The sequence below is a fragment of the Arvicola amphibius genome, chromosome 4 (assembly GCF_903992535.2).
Source record: "Arvicola amphibius chromosome 4, mArvAmp1.2, whole genome shotgun sequence".
Taxonomy (NCBI): Eukaryota; Metazoa; Chordata; class Mammalia; order Rodentia; family Cricetidae; genus Arvicola; species Arvicola amphibius.
The window spans coordinates 34503698-34529938 of record NC_052050.1 but is presented as its reverse complement, the minus strand read 5'-3'; the positions used below and the strand labels follow the sequence as shown (position 1 = coordinate 34529938).

At 38.3% G+C, this 26241-nt stretch overlaps 1 protein-coding gene across 1 annotated transcript in view; it reads right to left on the bottom strand.

Moving 5' to 3' along the window:
* Positions 1 to 26241, bottom strand: part of Cltc (clathrin heavy chain) — a 62504-nt gene that overhangs the window by 18005 nt on the left and 18258 nt on the right. The window contains exons 2-15 of the mRNA XM_038325064.2: positions 22116 to 22323; positions 18832 to 19100; positions 18015 to 18176; positions 16152 to 16265; positions 15619 to 15792; positions 13861 to 14058; positions 12726 to 12926; positions 9677 to 9829; positions 9115 to 9237; positions 7670 to 7807; positions 6727 to 6891; positions 6455 to 6635; positions 4778 to 4941; positions 248 to 373 (exon numbers count right to left, since the gene is read on the bottom strand). Of these exons, the coding sequence (XP_038180992.1) occupies positions 248 to 373; positions 4778 to 4941; positions 6455 to 6635; positions 6727 to 6891; positions 7670 to 7807; positions 9115 to 9237; positions 9677 to 9829; positions 12726 to 12926; positions 13861 to 14058; positions 15619 to 15792; positions 16152 to 16265; positions 18015 to 18176; positions 18832 to 19100; positions 22116 to 22323 (2376 nt within the window). The remainder of the gene's footprint in view (positions 1 to 247; positions 374 to 4777; positions 4942 to 6454; positions 6636 to 6726; positions 6892 to 7669; positions 7808 to 9114; positions 9238 to 9676; positions 9830 to 12725; positions 12927 to 13860; positions 14059 to 15618; positions 15793 to 16151; positions 16266 to 18014; positions 18177 to 18831; positions 19101 to 22115; positions 22324 to 26241) is intronic.

Here is a 26241-nt window from a genome sequence, read left to right as displayed (position 1 = left end):
GCTAAAATATCTTAAAGTTAAAGATAAAGTTTCTAATACCTAAATCTAAAATTGTTACTATAGTGGTTCTATTCTCACGCTTTATATACTGGCATGGATATAAAATTTTAATCAAAGAAAAGACTGCTGGGAAAAAAATGCTGAAAGCTACTCTTGCAGACCATTTTTACCAGGCACAAAAACATCAAGAACAATTCAGAATACTGTAGCGATAAGGTTTAAATTATTTAGGCATGAAAATATTTACCTTCTGGACATATATCTCTATATATTTTTGGAGATTGTTTCTATATAAATACAGCACCAGGTCATGGACAAAGTCAAACCGATCACAGACGATGATAAGTGGCAACTGATCTGTTAGTTTTGCCTCCTAAAAGAGGGGAGGGGGAAACAAACAAACAAACAAAAAAGAAGCTTCAGTTTTCTGCTTGCACTAAGTAAAATACGAGATTCCTTTCTTTGCTGATGCTCAGAGACTCTTCTGTTAAAAGGAAGAAAAGACCCCAGAGCTGAGTATACATCTCCCCATTTCAATACATTTTACTAAGCAAAACTTAGATTCACAAGCAAAATACCAAGCACTTCCTACACATCCTTAATAAATTAACAAATTAAGATTTGTGAGCCACAAGTGAAGCACACAGGCTTTAAAATCACTACATGGGACTTCATTAATAAATAGCTCAGCTGAATCTGGCAGTTGATTTAGTCACTATCCTCACACTGGTGGCACAAATGCTCACATTTGTTTCAAGCTAATGATTTATTTTCTAGCCCTCCCCAATACCAAGCTATACACCCAGGCTCTAACAATCTACTATAATTAAGTCTATGAAGAGTACTGTGATAATGGCCATGAATTAAAAACAACAAAGAATTTAAAGAAAAGACATCTTTAAATTGTAAGCTGCTTTCAGCATTACAAAGATGAAGCTACAGTCCTACTTAGAGACTGACAAAGATGTTATAGACAGGAAAGGGTAAGACCTGTGTGAGGCAATTACCTGATACATGTCCTGTTATATTCCACAGACATACGGTACAGCACAAAAAACAACAGTTTCCATCAGGAATTCATTTATACACAGTGACACACCCCTCAATAAATGATTCCTCTAAAAGTCAACTAAGGAAACAGAAACTAAGCAGGCTAGGACTTTCCCCAATGGTAGCCACTTCTTTTAGAGGTTAGAATAAAATAGTTCTTTTGTCTTTGTTTTTCTTTCTTTTTCTTTCCTCTAGTATTGGGGATTAGGCTAGAAAAGTGTTCTACCACTGAACAACATCCCCAGACAATAAATGGATCTTTAGATTAGGTTCTAGCTACCCAATTATAAATTACATGAAGATTAGTCCATGAAACGTCAGAAAATGTCAACAAAATTGAAGCTAAATTGAAAAAAAAAGGCTATAAATTTTAAGTCAAAGTTCAACCGTAGGCTGTTCACATTAAGGAAAGTCAACATGAGTATTTATTTCAAAAAACACAGCTAACAGCTACTTCAGTCATTTCTAGAAAGGATGTCTGCTTCTACAAATGCAAAGTTTCCAGGCCAATTTTCCCTCCTAAATAAATATTTAAAAACTCAGTGTATCACATGAACCTTCTGTGCACATAAAATACAGGCTGCATCACTTAGTGGAAGGCATGCAAGCGGATCACTTAGCTATTGCATTCTTGACAAGACTGGAATTCTCCAGTCTCATGCTAGCTATACATTGTCAACCATTTACTAAGCTATTAACCATTATACTTGTTAGCAACCATTTTAAGACAAAAACTGGAATTGTGTAAATTCATATAGAGCTTTCCTACAACACGAATTTAACAGTTATTTGCTGAGTATGTATCAGGCTCTTAAGTAAACAGTCCTGTGTGTCAAGGAAACTGCCTCAGCGTGAGAAGAGATATATTTTCTTGAAGAGCAGAGAATATTACAGCGAAAAGGAAGCAAGACAAAAGGACGATCCGGGTGCAAACGTTCTATTGTTTGCCCATGTGATGTGGAGGCCAGGACTTCAGTTGTTACTACTCACTTTGTTAAGGGTCTTTTCACTGGCTTGGACTTCATCAAGGGATCCACCTTGCCAAGGGTTCCCAGGCGCCACATCCAATGTTTTCACTAAGGTTTGGGATCTAACTCAGACCCTAAAGCTTGCATTGCAAGCACTTTAGCAACTGAGCTAGCTAGCTCCCCAGCTCTGGGAGTTTCTATTTTAGGTCGAGTAACTTCAGAAAAACCCCTCATGACATTTGATCAGAAACCCAAAGGGCAAGGAAGAAATCAAAAGGTCTTAGAAAAAAAACTGTCTGGGGCAGATACAAAGCTTCCGACAGTGAGGCAAGTTCCAGGAGCAGTGAGTGAACCAGGGAGACTGAGGCAGAGCAAGAGACAAAACATGTATGGAGAAAGTAAGGTAACGGAGCAAGGAGCGGACCATGGCTCTGAAAATATTTCCACAGGACAGTTTCCCATATCGGCTTAAATGTTGAGGTTTTTTTTTGTTTATTTTTAAAGTTTTTCAAGACAGGGTCCATATGTGTAGCCCTGGCAGTCCCGGAACTCGCTCCATACACCAGGCTGGCCTCAAATCATATAGATCCACCTGCCTCTGCCTCCCAAGTGCTGGGATTAAAGGTGTGCGCCACCACTGTCTGGCTAAATGTTGTCTGTTAAACTTGAGGATGTCATAGTTAAGTTGTAATAGTTTAGTTCTGTTTTAACATAAAAATAACTCAAACATTATCTCCCAAGGTTGAAGAGAAATTAAAAGATGAGTATAATTACAAAAAGAAATTTGACTAAGAATCTAATAATATTAAAAAAACAAACAAGCAAAAAAACAAAACACAGAAATAGTGATGATACTCAAGAGGAAGTAAGCTTTGTCCTGGAGATGGTGTGGGTACACTAGCAGCAGATCAACAGTGGACAACTCCTTGCATTTGGGAAACTAGAAAATTTGACTTTCAGCATTATCACGCTAGCTAGGCTCCCCAGAAGTCACTTAGGCTAAGATGTGACTCTATAAAGTTTATCTTTCATTCTACAATGTAGGACAATTTCAGCACTTTGACTATTTTGTTACATTAAAAACCTCTAGAGTTCAGCTATATAACACAGAGCCCAGATCAATTCAAGAGAACCAGTCGATACAGCTATGAACTATCTCCACGTGATAATAGTTGGAAAGTAAGAAATGCAATTCTCATATAATAATAGTTTGTGCTCAACCTGTAATTCTCCCAGAAGACAGAAGTAAAATAATTTCGTCTGTGTGACAGTGGGCAAGTGGTACTCTAAAGCCCTGAACTCTTACTCCATATTCCCCGCCAGCACATGTGCTCTTTGCTTCTCACCAGCAGAATTCATGTCACACAGCCAAGTTTTCTTGACCCCTCTTGATTTATGAATCATACATGATTAATGTTTTCTTTTCTGAATTCAATCAGATTTGATGCTAGAAGTAAACCTGGATGTTTTCTTAACATTTAGTGAAGGATCCTGAAAATGATACCAAAGGTAAACTGATTTAAAAAAAAATAACATCTAAGTCAGGGCTGGCAAGATGGCTCAGTAGGTAAAGGTGCTTGCCACTGAGACTAACACTCTGAGTTCTAGACCCAGGACCCACATGATGCAAAGAAAGAACTAACTCCCAGCAGTTGACCTCTGACCTCCATGTGCTTGCCTGGGTACAAGAACAAGATCACAAACACAAAATGAAAACATATTTTTTTAAATAAAGAGAGAGAATAAAAGAAAAGAAACCCAAGCCATAACTGATGCACGTCGTTCAGCACCTATAGTCTTAAGCATTCTGGAGGATGAGGAAACATGACTATAAACACAAGGCCAGACTAGACACTGCAAAGTGAGACTACAGCTCAAAAAAATTGGAAGGCAGGTATGTGAGGACAGCTCAAAGGGTAAGGGTGTTTGTTGCCAAAAGTGACAATCAGAGTTTGATTCCTGGAACTCACGTGACAGGAGCAAGAAACTAGCTCTTATACACATCCCTCTACCCACACAAAAAAATTTTAAAGGCAGTAGTAATTAAAAAGACAAAAACATCTGGGCCTTACCAATGGAAAGGGGAGGGGAGAGGAGGGAAGGGGAGGGGAGGGGGAGGAAGGGAGGGGAGGGGAGGGAAGGGAAGGAGAAAAAGAGACGGAATCAAAGCATTCTAAGAACTGGGAGTTGGGATGATTACCTTCTTCCCCCATTTTGAGATGAAGTCTCACTATGTAGACCAGGCTGGCCTTGAACTCAGAGAGAACTGCCTCCCTCTGCCTCCCAAGTGCTGGCCTGTGTGTCACCAGACAGAAAAAGATCTAAGTATTCTAAAATGTATCAAAAACAATTTTAAAAACATTTTTCTTAAACTGGACATAGCGGTGTGCACCTTTAATCCCAGCACTTGGGAGACAGAGGCAGGCAGATCTTTGTGAGTTCGAGTCTAGACCGGTCTACATAGTGAGTTCCATGAGAGTCAGGGCTACACAGTGAGACCTTGTCTTAGGGGAAATTTTTTTTTCTTTTGAAAATTAAAAAAAAAAAAGGAAATTCTTTTTCCTTCCTTATTTCTTAAGAAACCACAGAGTACCACAGAGTTTTAGATTTGAAGCTCAGAAAAAAAATAACCCAGCATAGAGTTTGAGAATGCTAAGAGTTTCTTTCAAAGGTAAGGAAAACATTTTAAAGCATAACTGAACCCTTGAAGAACTGCTGACCCTCAATCATCCAGAAGAATGTTGCTCAACACCACCTACCTTGAGAAAGTTCTTGACTCGCTCGGGATCATAGCAGTTGCTTTCTCTGCAGATTCTTTCCACTTCTTTGATCTGCCCAGTCTTGCAAGCAGCCTGAATGTATTTAAAGTGCACATCTGGGTCCTGACTAAAGTTAACAATGGACCCCAGAAAATAAAAGAGACCTTAAAGAAACAAAAACAACTGAATTAAATGACATAAGCACACTCTCTCTTATTTGTTTGAGACAAGGTCTCACTGTGCAACCCTGAGCAGCCTACTTTGTTTTCTGAGGAACTCTAGAGGCTGTTCTAGACTGTCCTGGATTCTGCTGTGTAAGCCAGGCTGGTCTCGATCTCACTATGATACTCCTGCCTCTGACTCCAAAGTGCTGAGATTAAAGACGTGTGCCACCAAGCCTGGCTACATGTACATTTTTGAGAACAACAAAACTAAAAATTATTTAAGCAATTAGAAGCCATTGTTATGGTAAATGTCCTTAATATAAGTTGGTGATTTTAGAAGTTCAGTAAGAATACGAATTAATACAGAAACCAGTTCAATAAAACAGATCTAAGTTTCACACCCTACAAAACAGAAAATCCTGTTTAAAAGTGTTTTTCTGTTTAGTTCCTTGGGAGGATATTAGAAAGATTGAGTTCAGGCTGTCCTTGAATCTGTGACCCTCGTCCCTCATTCTGAAATACAGGCAAGTGGCCCTAAAGTTTTCAAATAGCAAGAGTTCAATAGTAGGGGGCTGGAGAGATGGCTCAGAGGTTAAGAGCATTGCCTGCTCTTCCAAAGGTCCTGAGTTCAATTCCCAGCAACCACACGGTGGCTCACAGCCATCTGTAATGGGGTCTGGTGCCCTCTTCTGGCCTTGCAGGCATACACACAGAATATTGTATACATAATACATAAATAAATATTTAAAAAAAAAAAAAGAGTTCAATAGTAAAGCGAACACTACATTCCATATGAGAGATTATAAATGAAGTATTATACACCAGTGTTTTTCCACATACAAGAGAAGACATGGAAAACAGTTTCAAAGGAATAAAGTATGGGTGCTGCTCAGAACTTTCTGCAGGGATGACAGTTACTCTCCCCTAGACTGTCTGCTTCAGCCACTTAACCTCCTGTGGCTCACTTCAAGTTCAGCTAGACTGACTACACATGGCCACAGCTACCGTGCGAAAGAGTAAACTCAACATAGTATAAGTACACCAATATCAAGGTAACTTAACAGAATCTAGCTCTTCTACCTAGATCACTTGTACTACAAAAGACAGAGAAAAGGTTAGGGAGGGACCAGAGTTCAGCTAATGATCCTAAGAGCCCCTAATCAAGTGGTTAGATAAGTACAGCTGCCAGAACTGATGTTACTGTGCAGTACCAACCCAGAGAAGCACTGCTGGGTTAATGAGGCAGAGTGCCTTTACGATAACTGCTATTACAAGAGGCAGACTACGAATGAATATCACTATAACATGTCATCAGCACTTTCATTTTACACAACAAAGACAATGCATATTTATCCAAAATTCTGCCCTTCATTTATAAAATATCCAAGCAGATGGTCTTCTACACTGTATATCCATAGGATCTCATGTCCCATAAAATTAAGTTTTTTAGAAAGACAGTTTTCAACAGCTTGATTATGTCTCTCTTGACTACCAATTCTTACATTCCTATTACCTTCAAAACTCTTGAACGATTCAAAGAGTTCAATCAGAGACTGAGTTGATAGTTGTTCATGATACTTAGAAGCCACTTGAACACAGATCTGTAGATTTTGACGAATATTAGCAGACAGCATGGCTCTGAGACATTCTAGGGAGTCTTCAACGGATAAGGATCCAAAGTAATTCACTAACCACTAGAGGGGAACAAAATTTAATTACCAATTTACTATCATCCTGTGCCAACATACTACTTAATCACAACTAACAAATAAGAAACAAAAATACCTCCGGGTTAAGAAGATGGGTATGAACAACTGCACGTTTAATATCATACAAATCGGTGAAGTGTTCTAATGCACGCTGAAGTAGGCCCGCCTTTTCACACAGCTGGGCAATATGAGCCCGGTCATAGTGGGTGAACATCTGATTCCCCAGAATAGCATCTGCAACCTAGAAAACCAGAGAGGATGAGCTGGTCTTACCTGTTTTACAACAGCATACACAACACCCAGAAAACACATTAAGGTTCAATACTGAATGGATAAAACAAAGTATCAAAGAATGTTAGCAAAATTTTTTAAAAATTAAGAATAAACACCTCAGCTTGGCAGTGGTAGCACATAACTTTAATCCCAGCACTCGGGTGGCAGAGGCAGGCGGATCTCTGTGAGTTCGAGGCTAGCCTGGTCTACAGAGCGAGTTCCAGGACAGGCTCCAAAGCTACAGAGAAGCACTGTCTCGAAAAACAAAAAGAATAAACACCTCAAACTCTGAGTAACACTCTGAACTTCTGTATAATCAGTCACAAGAACAGGACTGGAAGCATGACTAAGAAGAACAACTGTGCTGGCTAGCTTTTATGTCAACTTGACACGAGCTAAGGTCATCTGGGAAGAGGGAACCTCAATTTTTAAAATGGCTCTAACAGATTGCTTATAGGTATGTCTGTAGGGCGTTTTATTGACTAATAATAGGGATGGGGAAGCCCTATCAGGAGCAGTGTCATCCTTGGACAGGAGGTCCTGGGTTACATTAGAAAGCAGGCTAAACAACCCAACAAGCAGTGTCCCTCCATGACCTCTGCTTCAATTTCTGCCTCTAGGTTCCTGCCCTGAATTCTCAGTGATGGAGTGAAGAGTTTGAGATGAAGTAAACCCTTTCTTCCCAAAGTTGGTTTGGTCACAGTGTTTCATCACAGAAGCAGAAACCCTAAGACAAGAACACATACTTGAGGGGCGTGCATAAGGTTCATCTCAAGCAATCGTGTCTGTAAAGGACCTTCGGAGGGGCGATTGTTCTTCAAAGCGTCAAGTAAGAAGGCAGTACATTGCTGGATTAAATTGTATTCCATAAAGACATCCACAATCTATTAAAAGAGGAAAAAAACCATACAAGATATAAGATACTACTGAAGGGGGAAAAGGGATAGGACCAAGGAGTGTGATAGTTTGGGGCGGGGGTAATATGAACAAACTACAATGTGTATGATGAAAAAACTCATGCTAAAACTCATTTTTTTACATTAATAAAATTTTAAGTTTCCAAAATATTATTGATAACATGTACACAAATTAACTTATCTTTTTATGTATAAAAATGTAAAGTATTAAGTACAAGGTTTACTTATTTCTAAGTCTTTTGATATTTACTTATTTTATAGGTATATCACATATATTCATATGTGATTTCAGTTTCTGCATATATGTATGTATGTGTATCATATGCATGTTTGGTGCTCAGAGGCAAGAAGAGAACATCATATCCCCTGGAACTAGAATTAAGGATGTCTGTAAGCCACCATGTAGGAATCAAACCTGAGTCCTCTACAGGAGCAACAAGGGCTCCAAATTGCTGAGCCATCTCTCCAGCCCCCTCCAAACACCAGATTTAAAGAATATTATTTAGACAACCTGACCTCACACTTAAATTACTGGAGAAACCAGGTGCATGGGTATGCCAGTTCACCTATAACTGCCAGTATTCAGGGGGCAGAGGTAGGAAGTTCCAGACCAATCTGGTCACATATGAAGTCCAGGTTTACAAAGCTACAGAGTAAGTCTTTGTCTCAAAAAAAACTAAACCTAAAATAAAAGTTATTAAAAACTGAGTTACTTTGAGTAAAGGTTAAAAAAATCAAAGGAAACACAACACAGAAAAGTGACCTACCCCTGCTATACGCTCCTCTCCTCACCAGTCAGACTCCACTGTTTGTGTCACATAATCTACATCTCACTTCTTGGCCTTTTGGACAAGATCATACATATGATTTTCATATATTCTTCCTATCAAAATAGTACTTATTTTACAACTATTTACTGGGCCAATGAGATAGTTCAGTGGACAGAGGCATGTGTATGTTGGCCTAACTACCTGAGCCCAATCAGGTGACAGGAAAGAATGACTCCCCAAAGTTGTTCCCTGACCGCCATATACAGGCCACAGCACACATGTGCTTGCATTAACAGACACAAAATAGTAAATATTAAGAAAATCTACAGCCTGGTCTACAAGAGCTAGTTCCAGGACAGGCTCTAGAAACTACAGGGAAACCCTGTCTCGAAAAACCAAAAAAAAAAAAAGAAAATCTATTCTTCTGCAATACGTTTTGTCATTGTGAAAGTGAGACTCTCCACAAGCTCCACTGGATGAACTGCAGTCTTCCAGTGCCATTACCTGTGTGATATCAGCAAGCGGCTCTTCGTCCTGAACTAGCATCTGAGCAAACTGTTGTCCCTGATCCGGACTGATGCGCATTACATTTCTCAGGAGAAAGATCCAGTCGGGAGTATAACCAACCTACAAATAGACAGACTTCAGTGATGCCTCAGTTTCATTTTTGAAGCCTTTTCCATAATAAAACATTATTAACAGAGAACTCCTAATGAGCATAAAACATTATTTATAATTTACATATCCAATAAGACCTTAGTAAGGACATATTTGTCTAGATTATATAACTATATTACTTCTAGTCAGCAATGACCACTCCAAACACTATACCAGCACATGTTTAACATGCCTCTGCTATCTTAGAACTGTATTTGCTTTCATGCTAAAATTAACACCAGGTATGGACTTTATATATAAAAGTTAAAGAATTTATTATGCTTTTCCAAGTAGGTCAAAGTTTTAAGGAAATTAACCAATAAAAATGAAGCAACTTAAGACTAATTTCTCATTTTCTTTCTTTTTTAAAAAAATAATTTGTGTTGATAATTTGTTCCACTGAACTCACTTTTTTAGCATATAAAACAATCTTCTGGACTTGACCTGTCTCTGCAAAGCACTGGATGACTTTATTCGGGACATTGGCTCTGAGGTACACACTAAGTGCCAATGTTGGGTCCACAGACTTTACAAGATCACCCAGTTCTTCAGAACATTCCAGCTGTCCAAAAGAAAAAGAATCTGGTTAATGATCATTCAATGTTTTATAAATGAGTAGTTGATACTACTTCCCTGTTAATATAACATATAGAAAATTCTTAGTCATTTTCTAAAAATATAAATATGCAAATATGCAGGGTTCGTGGTTGTTGAACTCTTGATACTATTATCACACTCATGGTTCTGCATAATTCTCCAGAATTCCTCCTTAAATAGGGATAGACAGCCACTGAGACTTTGCTTTTAGTAATTTCCCACGACCTTGTTGAGAATATACCTTTCCTTTACCCACAGAATCTTAAGCATCTAACTAATAAGATTCAAATATAACAGTCATGTTTTCAACTTCTCAAAAATAATGCCACTGGTTTTTCTACTGGTGTGTGTGCCTGTGGAGATCAGAAGAGGGGTATCAGACCCCCTGAAGCTGTAGTTTGAGGTGGTTGTGAGCCATATGGCGTGGGTGCTAGAAACTGAACTCATGTCCTCAGGAAGAGCTTAATATATGCTGTTATGAACCACTAAGCTATTTCTTTAGACCCCAGATAATACAACTTTTAATGTAGTATTGTCAAATAAAAACCAACAATGTCAGTTAGCCTGTAATGTTAACACTTGGGAAGCTAAGGCAGGAGTTCAAGACCTGCCTGTGCCCCACATAAAGACACTGTCTCTAAATAAGTAAACTAATTTTAGAAACTAAGCTAAATGACCCTTACTTACATAAGAGCTATTCTAAAACTCTAAGGATAATTTTTAAATTAGTATATAACATTTACATTTTAAGAGCCCAAGATCCATCGTTTATCTTTTTTTAATTTTAGGATTTGAGATGCTAGGTAGACACTAAATTTACAAAGTCAAACATACAAAATTTAAAAATTTCTAGTTAGTATACAGCAGATATATCTTTAAGTTAGCTTCTTAAAATTTCTGCTTTGAGGTCAGGCAGTGGTGGCACACACCTTTAATCTCAGCATTCAGGAGGCAGAGGCAGGCGGCGCTCTGTGAGTTCCAGGACAGTCAGAGCTGTTATACATGGAGAAGCCCTGTCTCGAACCGCACCCCCCCCCCCACCACACACACACACAAAACTTTGCATAAGTTTCTGTTTTCCCCCCCTTTTTCTTTTTTGCAGTTTTGGGAAGTGAACCTACTAGGACCTTGCAGATCCCAAGTAAGTCGGCCCTCTACCATCAACCCACAGCTCCAGTCCAACTTTCTACTTTATTATATATATACACACACACACACACACACACACACACACACACACACACACACACACACACACACACACGAATGCCAGAGACTATGAAGGTCAGGCTATCAGATTCCCCTGGAAATTACAGGCAGCTGTGAGCTGCCTGGCATTTGTGCTGGGAATTTCACTTGATCCTCTGCAAAAGCAGTTATGTACTCAAACTACTGAGCCGTCTCTCAAGCCCCAATGGGAATTTTTAAATGAGATTAGCCCTTATAATTCAGCACTCAAAGAAGTTCTATCAATCTACACATCTTAACTGAACATGGGAACTAATGATTAATGATTTTTACTACAAATGAGTTCCATCTGATTACCAACAAAAGGTAATGAATGAGTAGAGAATAGTATGTGGCCAAACCTCTCAAGTCTGAAGTACTATCCTCTAGTATTCTGTAAGACAAGACTAGCAGAAGCCAGGTTAAGAAACATGAACTTAGACTCCAGAATTTACCAATACTGTCAATACACACTAATGTTGAAAAGTTTGACATCTTTGTAAGTAATTCACTACAAGATTGTTACAAGCTGGGTGGTGGTGGCACACGCCTTTAATCCCAGCACTCGGGAGGCAGAGGCAGGCGGATCTCTGTGAGTTCGAGGTCAGCCTGGTCTACAAGAGCTAGTTCCAGGACAGGCACAAAAGCTTCAGAGAAACCTTGTCTTGAAAAAAAAAAAACAAACAAAACTACAAGAGTGTTATATCAGTTCTTGACAAAGGCATGAAACATGGTAACTCAATATTGTTACTTTAAGTAGGAATGCTTTGTGTAACTCTATAGAAATAATGATAAATTGTTTAAAAGCTCTTTGTTGCCCTCTAAATGATATTTATTGCTTGCTTTTCAGTCATTCTTCTACAGTAAAGAAAAAATGTGCTCTGCCAGACAATGGTATCCCACATCTTTAATCCCAGCATTCAGGAGACAGAGGCAGGCAGATCTCTGAGTTTGAGCCCAGCCAGGTCTACAGAGCGAGTTCCAGGATATCCAGAGCTACACAGAGAAACCTTGCTCTGCAAAACAATATAAAGTATGTGCTGAATGAAAATAAAACATAAAAAATTCTACAGTACAGAAAGCTAGTAAATATATTTTACAAAAGGCTCCTATATTTGAAACCTTTTAAATACTTTTTTCATGTAATACCATTTAGCTTTTTATGAAATCACTGTCAGACACTACCTCACTACATCAAATACAGCCAGTGTGGCTATCTCATAAAACATGAGTGATCTTACATTTTATATAACATGTTCTCCTTGAATACCCAAGTATATTTACTACATGTTGATGACAGTTTATAAATTCTTACAGAGAGAGAGCAAAACTGCTAGGCATGCATGTCTAGTGTGGGGTATGAAAGATTTACATGCCGGGCAATGTCAGATACACTAACAAATACGCCTGCACAAGGAAGCAAGTGTATGGAAAATTCTCCAAGGCTAAAAGGCTAGTAGTTTTAACTACCAAGCAATATTCCTGAATCAAATTTTTAAGTGGCAAGGTGTCTTCTCGTTCTATTTCCACAAACATTTAACAAATAACAGATGGAAATACTCGGATGGAAACTAATCATTTTAACTTGTTAGCACGGAACTTAATCAAAGGAAAAGTATAACAATATAAAGTACCTTATCTTCTTTCAACCACTTCTCCAAAAGTTGTTTCCGCCCTTGCTGAAGTACAGGTCTACATAATTCTAAGGACTCGTATTTGTTTAGCTGGCCCTGGTCCAAAAGGATTCCAAAGTACTGAAGGAGAGGTGAAGTTTGACCTGGCTGAGCTGGGACACTCTGGAAGCGACGGATGGTGTCTGGAGTGCGAAGGATTCCCTTTAAGAAGAAATATTAGATTCCTCAATGGCCGAGTCGCATTACTAATCCTACGGGTCTCTGGTCAATCGAGTGCATGGGTGACCCATGAACTCCACATTCCAAATATTCACCACACAGTGCAGATTCAATAAATGTCTGTCACACCTCTGGCTCAATGTCACAAAATTATTAAAAATCAGAAAATGACAAGGTAAATAATTATGCCAATATATGAAACAATAAGCACAAAGAGTCCTCTCCAGGGAAGAACACATCAATTGGTTACCTACTATCTAACGGTCAGCCCTGAAAACATGTACCTGTAATTAGGATCACAGACTAGGCAGGTTGTGACAACAACTAATGAAGAGGTGAATGTAAAAGAGAGCAAGAAGAGACATATGGGAGGCTTGGAGGGAGGAAAGGATTTCAAAAATTAAAAAGAAACTATAAAAAGAAAAAGGATAATCATGAAATGGTAACCGCTAGTCATTAAATCAAGTTCAATTAAGTACAAATTTTATAATTAAGACTGGTTGGGAATGCAAGGTTTAAATTCAGTTTAACATAAACCAATGTAAAGTCTTATAGGAATAAATTCAGCTCATTTTCTGACAACTCTACAGACCACAAATTCAAGAGCATCTGCTTAGTGATTAACTTTCCAAATTAAGATAGCCATCATTTATGAGGTCAAACAGTGCTGTACTTTAGTAACTGGACATGGTTGCACCTACATCTACCGTAGGTCTTTATCTACGTATTTTTTCTAAGATTCTGGGGTTTTAAACAACTCTAGAGACACTGAGAATTAGTTATCATATTCTATTAAAGGGAAAATATAACTGGAAAGTGGCTAGTTACTCTTACAAAGCTGGTTCCTCTTCTAGAAGTATCAGAAATAGAGAGTAAATACCTCAATCATAGCAACTTCAGTTTCCTAACTATTTACCTTTGGTGCATTAGCGGCCACCTTTGCAGCCTCCGAGTAGTTTCCCTGGGCGAAAAGAGCATTAAATTTCCGGGCAAAGAGTTCTTCAGCACCAGCTAAGTTGTTCCGCACAGCCATTCTAAGGGCCAAATCAGGATTTTGTAGGACATTGGTGATGTAAGGAATTATGTTTTCTTCTTCTACACAAACTGACAGAACCTGCAATTTAATAATTAGAGAATTGTTACACTGTATTAAATCTTTTTAGATTACATCACAAAGGTAATCAGTTACTTTTATGAAATTTTGACACCTGCTTGTTTTGCCACCATGATTTCTAGAACCTTCACTATCAATGCTTGGTGCAGGAGAATTGTCTGTAATCTGTCAATCATGTTTTAAATAAAACACTGATTGGCCATGCAGGAGGTAAAGGTAGGAAAACCAGATAGGAAGCAGAAATGATGTAATGAGAACAGGAGAACTCTGGGAAGGAGGAAGTTGATTCCGCACTCTCCTGCCCAGAAGCAGCAGGATGTGATCTGCAACCACTAAAAAAAAGGTACTGAGCCACATGGCTAACATAGATCAGAAAAATGGGTTAATCAAGATGTGAGAGCCAGTGAGAGGCTAGAGCTAATGGGCCAATCAGCTTTATAACTTATAGAGATCTCTGTGTTATTTTCTTTGGGGCTTGCCGGCTGTGGGGTACCAGGTGGGACAGAAACCACCACAAACAAGCAGGCCTGGCCCCTTTTGTTACAAATGCTTACAGTGTATGGTAAAATTACAGGAGCTCTAGGTTACACCAGCACAATAGTAGAAAGAAGGAAGCACTCCTGGCTCCACAGCTCCTGATTATAAAGTCACCCTAACCGACTTATTCTTCATTTTTTTCCATGAGAGACACATACAAACTGAATAGATAGATGAGAACTACTTAATTTTCAAAGACCACCTTTTAGTGCTGCTAGAAATACAGTTAAACAAAGATAAGGCCCTTTCTTAAGGAAGTCTGGTGACAAAAACATCAATCAACTTTAATTCAGTATGGCAAAAAGGTTACAAAGACAGATACTTTCAGGTCAGGGATGCTAAGCAGCTGAGCCTAGAGCTGAGGTAAGAGACAGAATTGACTCATGATACACATGCCACTTTTCAAAGACTAATTAATGGATACCACCAGGCACTCATGTGGTACACAGACATACATGCAGATAAAATATTCAGACATATAAAATAACAAAATCTAAATAATGAATCATGCCATTTATTAGACCTAGAAATAATGATCAAGGTAAATATAATTAAGTCAATGCAAAAACAAATTAGATAACATATCTTATTATTATTTTATGTTTTTTGAAACAGGTTCTAATTATATAGCCTTAGCTGCTTCCAAATCACAGAAATCCTTCTGCCTCGTTCTTCCAAGTAGGAGGATTAAAGGCATGTACCCCATGCCAGATTCTATATAACAATCTTTTAAATTATATTTATTTAGTAGGTGTTATGTGTGTATCCATGCATAAACACACACACACACACCTTAATTAATTTTCTGAGCTTTAATCTTTTCCTTGGACAGGAGGCGCCTAAACTCACACCTGTTATTTTATGTCCTGTGACTTTATCTCATTTGTCCTCTTTGCCTCCCCCTCCATGATGTACTCTTTTGTGATATCCAAAATTATCTTTCGAAAAACAAAAAAACAAAAACAAAAAAAACCCACTAATGATAACATGTTACTTAAATGCTTAAGTTAAATGTTTTCTTACTTGTCCCTTTCTGTTGACTCCTATTATTCCAGCTGTGGCTTCATGAGGGGCAGTAACGAAGATCGTTTCTCCACTGATTCTGTTCATGTAGATGCATGTGCCAGTCTCAAGGTCATAGAGGTGGATATAACCATACTTGGTAATCAAGAACACCACATCATGCTTTTCACTTATCTGAAGAGAAAATAAACACTTTCTATAAAACTCTGACACAAAACTCACAGGAAATATACTAAAGTAATACTAAGGTTTCCTTCATTACAGCTTGTTATTTATATGTGGGTTACCTAAAACTCAAACATAAAACACAAGAGTATGTATGAAAAATCTTACAGACAAAAGAGAAGGCAAGGCAATTCTGACAACTTAAGATAACCAAATTTACTTATTACATGAAAATAGGAGTGTTATTGTACCAAATTTTACTAATTTTTTTATTTTAGAGTAATTCTTTCTTTTAAGCAACACTCATATCAACTATGAACATGAATTAAGCTGAAATTTTTAAAAATCCAATTATTTTAATGAAATACCTGCATTGCAACAGGAAAGTCATTTTGTGCTTCTGGAGGAAAGAAAACATCCACTGCCTTCTTTGGAAAGGGCTGGTTCCCTGTGGGTGGTGTGCCAACTTCAATGATATGCAACTGTTCAAAAGAAAATAAAATCTACTATCAACCTAAATCATTTATCAGTTGGTCATAGCAAGTTTTTTGAAGCCCCCAAATGGAAATATAGCCAAAATGTCTACAATCAGTGAACTATATTTGATCCATCTATACTATGGGACACTCCTCCAAAAATTAACACTGACTAGGAGGAAGCTGACCTCAAAGTCACACATTTACTGTATGACTTTTGTTGCTGTTGTTGAAACAAGGTCTCACAATGTGCTCCTAGATGGGCTGGAAATCAATAGATCAGAACGGCCTGGGACTCACGGAAATCTGCCTGCCTTTCGTATGCTGGGATTAAAGGTGTGCACCACCATGCACATACCATTCTCGAAGTGGCAAAATTATAGAGGTAGGAAGTGGGTTTGACTCTAAAGTCATGATGGGGCTTGGCAAGATGGCTCAGCCGGTAAAATCAATTATGGAATAGGCCTGACCAACTACTTAAATTCAATCCTTGGAAGCCATGTAAAAAGGCCAGATGTATCTGTAAAGTTCCAGCACTCTTAGGACTACTTGAAAGGTGACAGTAGAATCACTTCAGACTCCTGAGTGCTAGGATTTAGGTCACTGCAATCTCTTTCTTTATTCGTGAAAACTACTTACTAGGGTGACATGGGGTGAAGAACTGTAAAACAAAGATGAAGTTAGGGTTTTTCTGACTCAGATACAGAGACAGAACAGTAGTCTACAAGTTCTGGAAGCAAGAAGAGCCACTCTTCCATTTTAGAAGCAGCAAACAGTTGCTTCCCATGTCTCTCAGAGCTAGGATGCAAGCCATGTGACTTTGCCTATGTGAAACTTCAAAGAGGGAGCACAGGACATCAGGTTATTTTAAGACAGAGGGAGAGTCTACTCTGGAAGTGAAAATAGCAGCAGACTGAGTCACCAGGCATCCAGCAGTACAGGCATAACAAAAGCACAGTTCAAAGATCTTCAGTGTGATTCCTGGTTGGAACCCTGGCTACTACCCATGTTTGCTCATTTCTTATTTCCCACACTTAGTGATACAGCTGTCCTAGCTACTGCCAGGTATCCGGTAACCTGTCAATAAATTTTTTATACTCTAATCAACCAGACCTTGTTTCTGCTGTCCTCAACTACGAATTCTAATACACAAAGTGCTTCAATCTGTCTAGGTAATTTCAATGTACAGCTAAGGATGAGACTCTCCAACTTAAGCTGCTGTCCATTCCATCGACATCAAGTCACCTAGGGGATTTAAAAAGGACAGCGCTTAACGAAATCAGACTTCATCTTGGACAATCATAATGAATCAGACTTTAGACATGTAGCACACAAACAAACAGGTATTTTAGCAACTCTAATGAGTCTATGCAGAATTAAGGGAAAGATATCAACAAAAAGCCTTTGATAAAGTCAATTAAAATAAAGAATACAAAGAGCTCAAAGTTGGCACAATGGTATAAAGATCTATAATGCCAGCAATCAAGAGCCTGAGGAAAGAGGACCAACTTCAAAGCCAGTCTAGGTTATATAACAAGACACTGTTAAAAGTAAAATCCACAGATGGCAGAATAGGAAATAAAAATATTTTTAAAATGCCATCATTTTACACAAGTACTACCATACATACCATTTGTCAGTCACAAATCTGAATGTTAATTATGAAATTAATGAGGAATAAAGATGAGTATTTTGAACTTAGATGACAAAGAACAAAACAGACCCACTAAAATAATTATCACAGACAAAACTTACCTTCCCTCCTGCCTGACCCCGTACAGCAAAACAAAACAATGTTGATTCTTCTGCATTTCCTTCCATCTTAAATTGTGCAAAGCTAGCTGCATGTCCTTCAATAGGCTGAGACACTTTCCTATCTACAGAATAGAGCTGCATAGCTCCAACCACACGATTTTGCTACAAAGGACCAAAAATAAATAAATAAATATCAGATTCAATTAGTGAAATAGTTATTATACTTTGCCATCTTCAGCAGTACTTGTTATTGAGTTTCTCAATGTAGAGTTGATACATCTTAAAGTTTAACTCCAAACATTATCTTATTAAAGGTCAATGTGAATGTATAAAACATACCTCATCTACTCATCTCTTTACACCATCTTTTTTTAAAAAAGATTTATTTATTTATTTATTATGTATACAGTGTTCTGCCTGCATACCAGTAGAGGGCACCAGATCTCAACCATGTGGTTGCTGGGAATTGAACTCTGGACCTCTGGAAGAACAGCCAGTGCTCTTAACCTGAGCCCTCTCTCCAGCACCTCTTTTATGCCATCTTAATACAATACAGTAGTATTCACTTCACAGCACACTGACTCCATAATAAATTCTAAATCACTCAATCTCTACTTAATCTGCAAGAATTAAAAATTGGTAAGAGTACTGACATTTTATGTCAGGTTAAAGGTTTAAGCCAGCAATCACTATTTTTAAAAAGAAAAAGTCTTTCAAAATCAGCCAAATTCAACAATATTGGGTTTAAAGGCCTAACCAAAGTGTGTGTCAACAGTCCCTTACATTACTTCTTTATCAAAAACTAAAAAACTGTTACCTGTGCAGATATGCCAGTCAGAAGCAACCACTTCTGCTTTGCATCTGTACGGTAATTGATAATCTGGCATCCTGCGAGGCTAGAATGACGATCAAACATTTTCACTGGCTGAGACTCTCCTTCCATACTCCAATGATAAACTGCATTATCCGTGACAAGAGCAACCGTATTCAAAGAGATCCATTTCCAGAAGGTGACATCATCAGTCATGGTATGTGCCTTCATTTTACTTTTCATTTCAATGTTAAATATCTGAAGAGTTTTTGCAGCTAAATACAGAATTAAAGAATAATGAGAAAAGCAAAGTTCAAAATGAATTAATACCTACCCAGACTAGCTCTTAACTTTCAAATTCTGCGGTTCTACCTACCCTAAGACTAAAAACTAAGTACAGGAGTCACACTGCAGAGCTACAGCCACTCCTCAGCTAACAGCCGAGACCAAGCAAACCAATCTACACCTGCAACCTTAAGCAAAACTCTTACCTCTAGGGACACTGTAACACTATAAGCACATGACTTCTACGGGATTCTAAACCCCAAATGAAAATGAGACTAAGGAACAGCTTTCTTATTTATAAAAAACAAAGCTGTAACTTTCATTACACAGGTGACGCATAAACTAAGGTAGCTGTATATACAAAAGACAAAGCAAATCTAATAGAAACATGAGGAAATATCTACTTTTTAAAATGCAGTCATTTCTCATTCGATTCAATATTGTGGAAACTGCGTTTTGAAAAGAAGTTGTACTTCACCTTTGCCGTGTCACCACAGTGCATGCTACATTTAACTGGTCTAAGATACAAAGGGAAGTATAAATGCTGGAGGAGAAAGGAAAGGGAGACAGGGAGGAGGATGGTTTCAAATGCTGTTAATATACTGGAGGTGAGAACAAGTTCAAGCTTCATCCAGTTAAGACAGCAAGCATTTAGTAAAAGGAGGGTAAAATTTGCCTCGAATGTTAAAAGTCCAGAGTCAGATGCAAAGGCTTATACCGGTCATGTGAAACCAACCACAGTCGAAAAGGTGATTTCACTGCAATGAACAGTGGCCAAAGCTCACAGCTATCGCTAGGCTGTGAAGATTCATTCTCAGAGACTAAGGATAACTCCACTCCTGAGCCACAGACAATCTGGCTCCTAAAGGACAAAAGCTGTCAGAGTGGGAGGGTGACAGGGCTTTGTCCCATAACCCATCTTACTTACTGCATAACAAAGCCTTCTTCTACAGGGCAGGTTATAGGACTCCCACCCCACAGTTTATAAACCACAACCAGACTCAAGAAATTGTGAAAGTTATAGTCCTGTTTATAAAAAGAAGGCATGAAGTTTAAACTGGCTTCAGAGGGAAGCAGAATTTTGTAACGATTTGCTTTTCTTTGCTGCACCCACCAACCTCCAGATAACTAGATTTTCATTCTGTTTTACATGAAAGGGGCTGGAGAATGTGCAAGTTTAAGGGTCTGGGGAGAGGAACAAGGGATAACAGCCATGATATAGACCAATAGACACAAAGTATAACATACTATTTTACAAAGCTTTAAAAATTTCTCAATGATTCTTTTTAAGGAACAGGACAATGACTAACACAATCTAATTTAAGGTAACTCACCATCTGCACACATAAGAAAGCATTAAGAAATATGATAAGATAACAGTAACATTAAAAATAGAAAAGAATTTGGCGAAATTTAGTTGATGCCCTTTAAAAAAGAAGTGTGATGGATGCTAAGCACTTGAATTCAAATTATTTAAGGAAGCTAAAGGACATTTAAAATGTAGTATACTTTTAGACAGAAGCAAATGTATACTGCCATAAAACATCTGGCTCCTGAAGATGAGATCAACTTTCGCCTGCAATAAATACTGATGATTTTGTTGACTATGCTATTCTTAGCTCCCAACCTAGGATAGGTTAAATACTGACACTCCAAAATTTTCCAAAATCTGTACCATGAAACCAATAGGTTTGGGTTTCTAATTTTCAACGTTCAGGTTAGTGATGCTCAAGAATAAAGTCTATACAAAGATTCCCAAATGCAGGCCTATGAGATTGCTCAGCAGGGAGCTGCTGCCAAGTCGTCCCCAGGATCCACATGGTGGAACCAAAGAACAGACTTCCCCCAAGTTGCCATCTGACCTGCGCATGTACAACCCACATACAGAAACACACAAAAGAAACAAAATGTTATAAGAATTCTAAATAAACTCCCCAAAGTCAAAAAGCTCAATACTTCTAGACCTAAGCATTTCTAATAAGTTACTCAACATGTATTATCAGAGATTAAACAGGCGGGGCATGGTGCTGTAATCTGATTCCAGTACTACGGAGGCAGAGGCAGGTGGATGGGTCTTTGTGAGTTTGACACCAGTTTGGTCTATACAGCAAGTTCCAGACCAGCCAGGGCTACTGTCAAAGAGACCTATCTCACCAAATGAAAACAGAAAACAAGCAAAGCAAGACCCCAAACAGAGCTTAAATGATGTGAAAGAAAGACTGGTTAAAAGTTCAGCACCTCTAAAAACTCATCCACACTTAGTTCAAAGGAAGAGAAAGTGGGTTCTCCGATAATATGAGATTGTTCAACTCTATTTAAATTGATAAGCAGTATAGTTTCCCCATGGAAACAAGTTAGTTTGGCTGGGCCTGGTTGCTCCCACCTATGATCCCAGCTACTCAAGAAACTTAGGCAAGAGGTTCAAAGCCACCCTGAAGAAGAGAGCAAGACTCAGTTAAAAATAAGTAAATAAATGAATGGGTAGATAGGCAGATAAAATCAAAGAAAACTGTACAGTCTGAATAAACGCAAACACCCTTGATCCCAAAGCTCGGTGTGCATTCCTTCTCCTTCTCTCCCACCCTCTCTAACCAGGGTTAACTCAAGCCATTTTTAGAGCTTAATGATCTAAGAGGCCTAAAGTACAGAAAGGCACAGAATGGAGAAGCTGATTATCACAATAAACTCCGAAGTACTTAAGTCCTAATATTAAGCTATGACTTATTACAGAGTATTACTTTCATTACTCTATACAGAAATACTTTTAGTTGTTTCATTTTATCAGATATAAAACATAAATGTATTTATCCTAAAAACCTAAAATTATTCCAAGTACATCTATTCTAAGACATTTCACAGAAACATTCCATGTAAAAGTCATGAACACTAACTCAAGTTCAGGATTTAATTAAATTTACTCAACATACTAAAAGAGCACACCAATAACTGTATTTGCATAAAATATACGTAAGAATTTCAAGAAAAACATCCACAATCTTTTATACCTTTCAGGGCAATCACTTTGCTGGCAGGATTCATGATGGCACTGTCTGCTGAGATTGGTCTTCGAATTGGATTGCTCGGATCATTCATATCAATGATTACCACCTGAGCCTGTTCTCCTACTTTTTCTCTAATGCAGATGAATTTATCTGACTCCATAGTCAGGGTACTGAAGCCAATGTTTGCTGGGTTGATACCCAGGTTCTGGAGCTGAAAAGAAATATGGACCATGTTACCAAATATGAAAGTATAATTTGACACTCATATATTATCATCAATTTAAATCCTAGTTTAACCATCAATGCAAGGCCAACAGTGATGATGGGCAAGTAATAGACTTTCTTCATTGTCTGAAAAAAATGTGGCATTCAACTGCTGCAGCTTAACTTCACATTACAACTAAGGAGGTTAGAGATGAAGAGCAACTTCTGAGTGCTGGTATTTATGGTTCAAGGGATTTATGACCATTATGTTTCTTGGTGAACTGTCAATCTTTGAACTATTGAACTTTCTCTTACCCCCATTAACTTAGCACAATTATTTATCCCCCTGCATTAGGCTTCAGGTAAAACATTTTAAAAAGGAGAAAAAAATTTTAAATCACAGAGTTCTCAATCTGACGAAACATGAGCTGCATGAGCAAAGCTATGCTGTGCAAAGAGTCGAGCAGGCCATACAGACGCGGCTCTGTCCATGCCTCCATAAGCAATGCCTTCAAGAAGCCAGTCTAGAGAATTCTCTCTAGGGGAAGCGCGTGCTCATGCAAAGGCCTGTGCAAATGTCTGAAGGAGCTACAAGTACTTAAAATAACACGGAGAGCATAGACCAATAAAGGGTTGAGCAGGGAATAAAGATTATACAGAGGCATGAAAGAACGGCTTGCCTGACAAGCTAAATTTACCTCCTAAGAATCCTGAACTTACAATACAGGTAAAAAGAACTACTTAAGAATTTTAACAGCTGAGCATGGTAGCACATGTCTGTAATCCAAACAAAAGCAGGAGATCTGAGTTTGAGGCTAGCCTGGTCTACAAAGAAAGTTCCAGGATAGCCAGGACTACACAGAGAAACTCTGTCTTGAAAAACCAAAACAAAAATAAGGAAATTTTTGCTCTGTATGAATAGCAGACACTACTGTATTTATTCAGTAAATAGTTGTTCTATAGATGGTACATCTTTGAAAGCAAATTAAGTATTTGAGTACGGAAGTCACCTGTGATTAGAAAGGATCTCTACTAGACTGGAACACTAATTCTCTGGGTGATCAAATCCTTCTAAAAGAGACTGCCTGAAGGGCTGGGTCTACTAGCCTAGACCAGAACATTCCCCCCGTGGTAGTAAATTGTCATGGTGTAAATTGAGAAAAAGCCCTTGTGCCCCAGCTACATAGCTTCCCTTCACTGCACTGGCTGAGCAATGTTAGTTGTATTTTATGGAATTCTTTTGTCAAACTCTTTTGCTACAAATAAACAGGCCAGGATCTGAACTAGGTCCAGAAGGATCTTAAGAGCTTCTTTTACTTTCACTTCCCTTTAATTACTCAAACACTATAGTATTAACCAGTTATAAAATGTAGTTAGTTCTAACTCAGACACAGCATCGGAGGGCAAAGAGCCAAGCAACTATCTAACCATTAACACAAATGCAGCATTAAAGTGGAACATTAACCAGCTTTATAAGCTCAAGATATGCTGCAATGCCAGGAAAATCAAAAGCTACACAATAGGTAACTTATAATGAATGTGGTTATAGTAAAACAGTATAAATCGATTTTTACTTCTTTTTGATATTAACCTATTTGAGGGAGGGGGTGGAGACAGAGTTTATCTGTATAGCCCTGGCTGTCCTGCTAGGATTAACCACCACCACCCAGCATGTTTAATTTCTTTAGTATCTAAAAAAATGTAGATATAAAGTGTTAAAATTAAAAATTAAAAACAAAACATTGTAGGGAGGAGGACACAGTGGCTGCTAAGCTGCAATGCCGCACACAGGATGAAGCAGAAGGACTGCCAGACCTCAGAGACCGTGTCTCAAAAAAGCTAAACCAGAGGCTGGAGGAATGGCTCTGCATTAAGAGAACTGACTATTCTTCTAAAGTACCTGGGTTTCATTCCCAGCACCCACATGTTAGCTCACAACCATCTGTCAACAAAAGTTCCAGTGAATCTGATGCCCTCTTCTGACTTTTGTGGGTATCAGAAATTCACACGATGCACAGGCATATATGCAGGCCAACATCCATACACATAATACTTTTTCCATTTAAGAGTGGAAACATGATGCCATGCAGTAGTGGCACACACCTTTAATCCCACTACCTGGGAGGCACAGGCAGGAGGATCTCTGTGAGTTCGAGGCCAGCTTGGTCTTCCTTCAAAGTAGTTCCAGAACAACCTTCAACGTCAAAGGCAACTCCAAGACAAGGAGCCAATACTTGAAAAGACAGTAAAACTAAAGAATAGTTCCCTCTTGAAATCCCAGGACTTGTCTCAAAAAAAGTGTAGTCAGTTTGAGAATGACATCCCTGAGGGTACTTTGGCAGGAAGTATTCAGAGCTCAGTTAAGTCTAGTCTCTTGGAATACAGGTAAGGGTATTTTTATTAGGGGAACACTGCTAATAAGAAATCCATTATAAACTGGAGAATAAGTCATATAACTAAATATTTTAAGGATAAAGATGAAAGGACGTGAAAATACTCCAAATGGCTGAGTTTGGTAGCTTCTACCTGTGATCCTACTTACTTAGGAAGCTAAGGCAAAAGGCTCATTATAAGGCCAACCTGAGCTATATCACAAGACTTATCCCAGGAAGAAAAAAAGAGACATAGAGACAGACAGACAAAGAGAGAACAAGAGAGCAAGCATGGAAGAGTGAGCATAAGAGACAGCATGAGAGCTTATGTGTGTGTAGGCAAGTGGATTAAATTGAAACTAAAACATTCAAATATGTTTAAAAACACATTTAAATTAGGCCATTTGTACAACTAAAAAGAAACTCCTCTTCCCTAGAAAGTCTTTCTTGGATGTTAGCAAAAGACAGGAACTTCAAAGATCCTCCTAGTTAGCAGGAAGGCACACTTGCAACCCCCTCTGCAGAGAAAGCTGGCAAGTTCTTTTCCCTTCCTGGTATCACCTGAGGCAATTATGCACCAATTCTGCTCATAGTTTCCTATAATATAGGAAAAACAGAAAAATACCATAACAGTAGTGAATAGGGTCAGCCACCATTAACTGTAATTCTGGCTTAGATGTATCCTTAGAGTAAGAACACATAAAAGACTGCCATACCTGAGAACTATGTTTAATAATATTTGTAGAAGACTTAATCTTTCAAAATGTAGCAATACTGCTAAAGGTTTTATTTTCAAAACAACCATAAATTATTCTTAAGTCAACTATAAAGGTGTAATGGTATATGATCGATGCCAGAGAAACTGATGACTTCAGAAGGCAAATCTACAAATTTGCATCAATTTTCAGAAGACCCACAGCAATGCCCAACTATAGCCATATCTCAGTAGTCTTAGTTGACGAAACATTGCCCTTGAAGCTAAAGATATTCTATATTGAGATATGTTTGTCTGCTAGTTTTTGTTGTTAACCTGACACAACCTTGAGTCACCTCAAAAGAGGGAATCTCTATGAGGAATTATCTAGAGCAGGTAGGACTGTAGGGGATCATCCATATTGTTAGTTGACCCTGTGAATGGCACCATTCCCTAGGCATGGCATAATAAACTATTTAAGAACAAAAGAAGCTAAATGAGAAGAGCCAAGCAGTCAGTATCTGTGTGGTCCTTTCTCTGTGGCTATGGATGTGATGTGAGTTGCTATGTAAGTTCCTGCTTCCATTTTCCTCAGTGATGATGTACTTGGAATTGTAAGCCCATAAGCCCTTTCCTCCTCTAAATTGCTTTCGGTCAGAGTACTTGATCACAGCAACAGAAATGAAACTTAGGAAAGCTTGAAAATGTCAATTATGAAGACATTTTTTCTAAACTTTAAAGAGCTGTTGTGGGACTCTAGAAAAAAAATGCATTTGGATTCACATGCATATAGTACAGCATTCCAGTGGCAAAAAAAGGTTCATTACAGTCCTGTAGTCCTCTGAAGCCACTCACACCA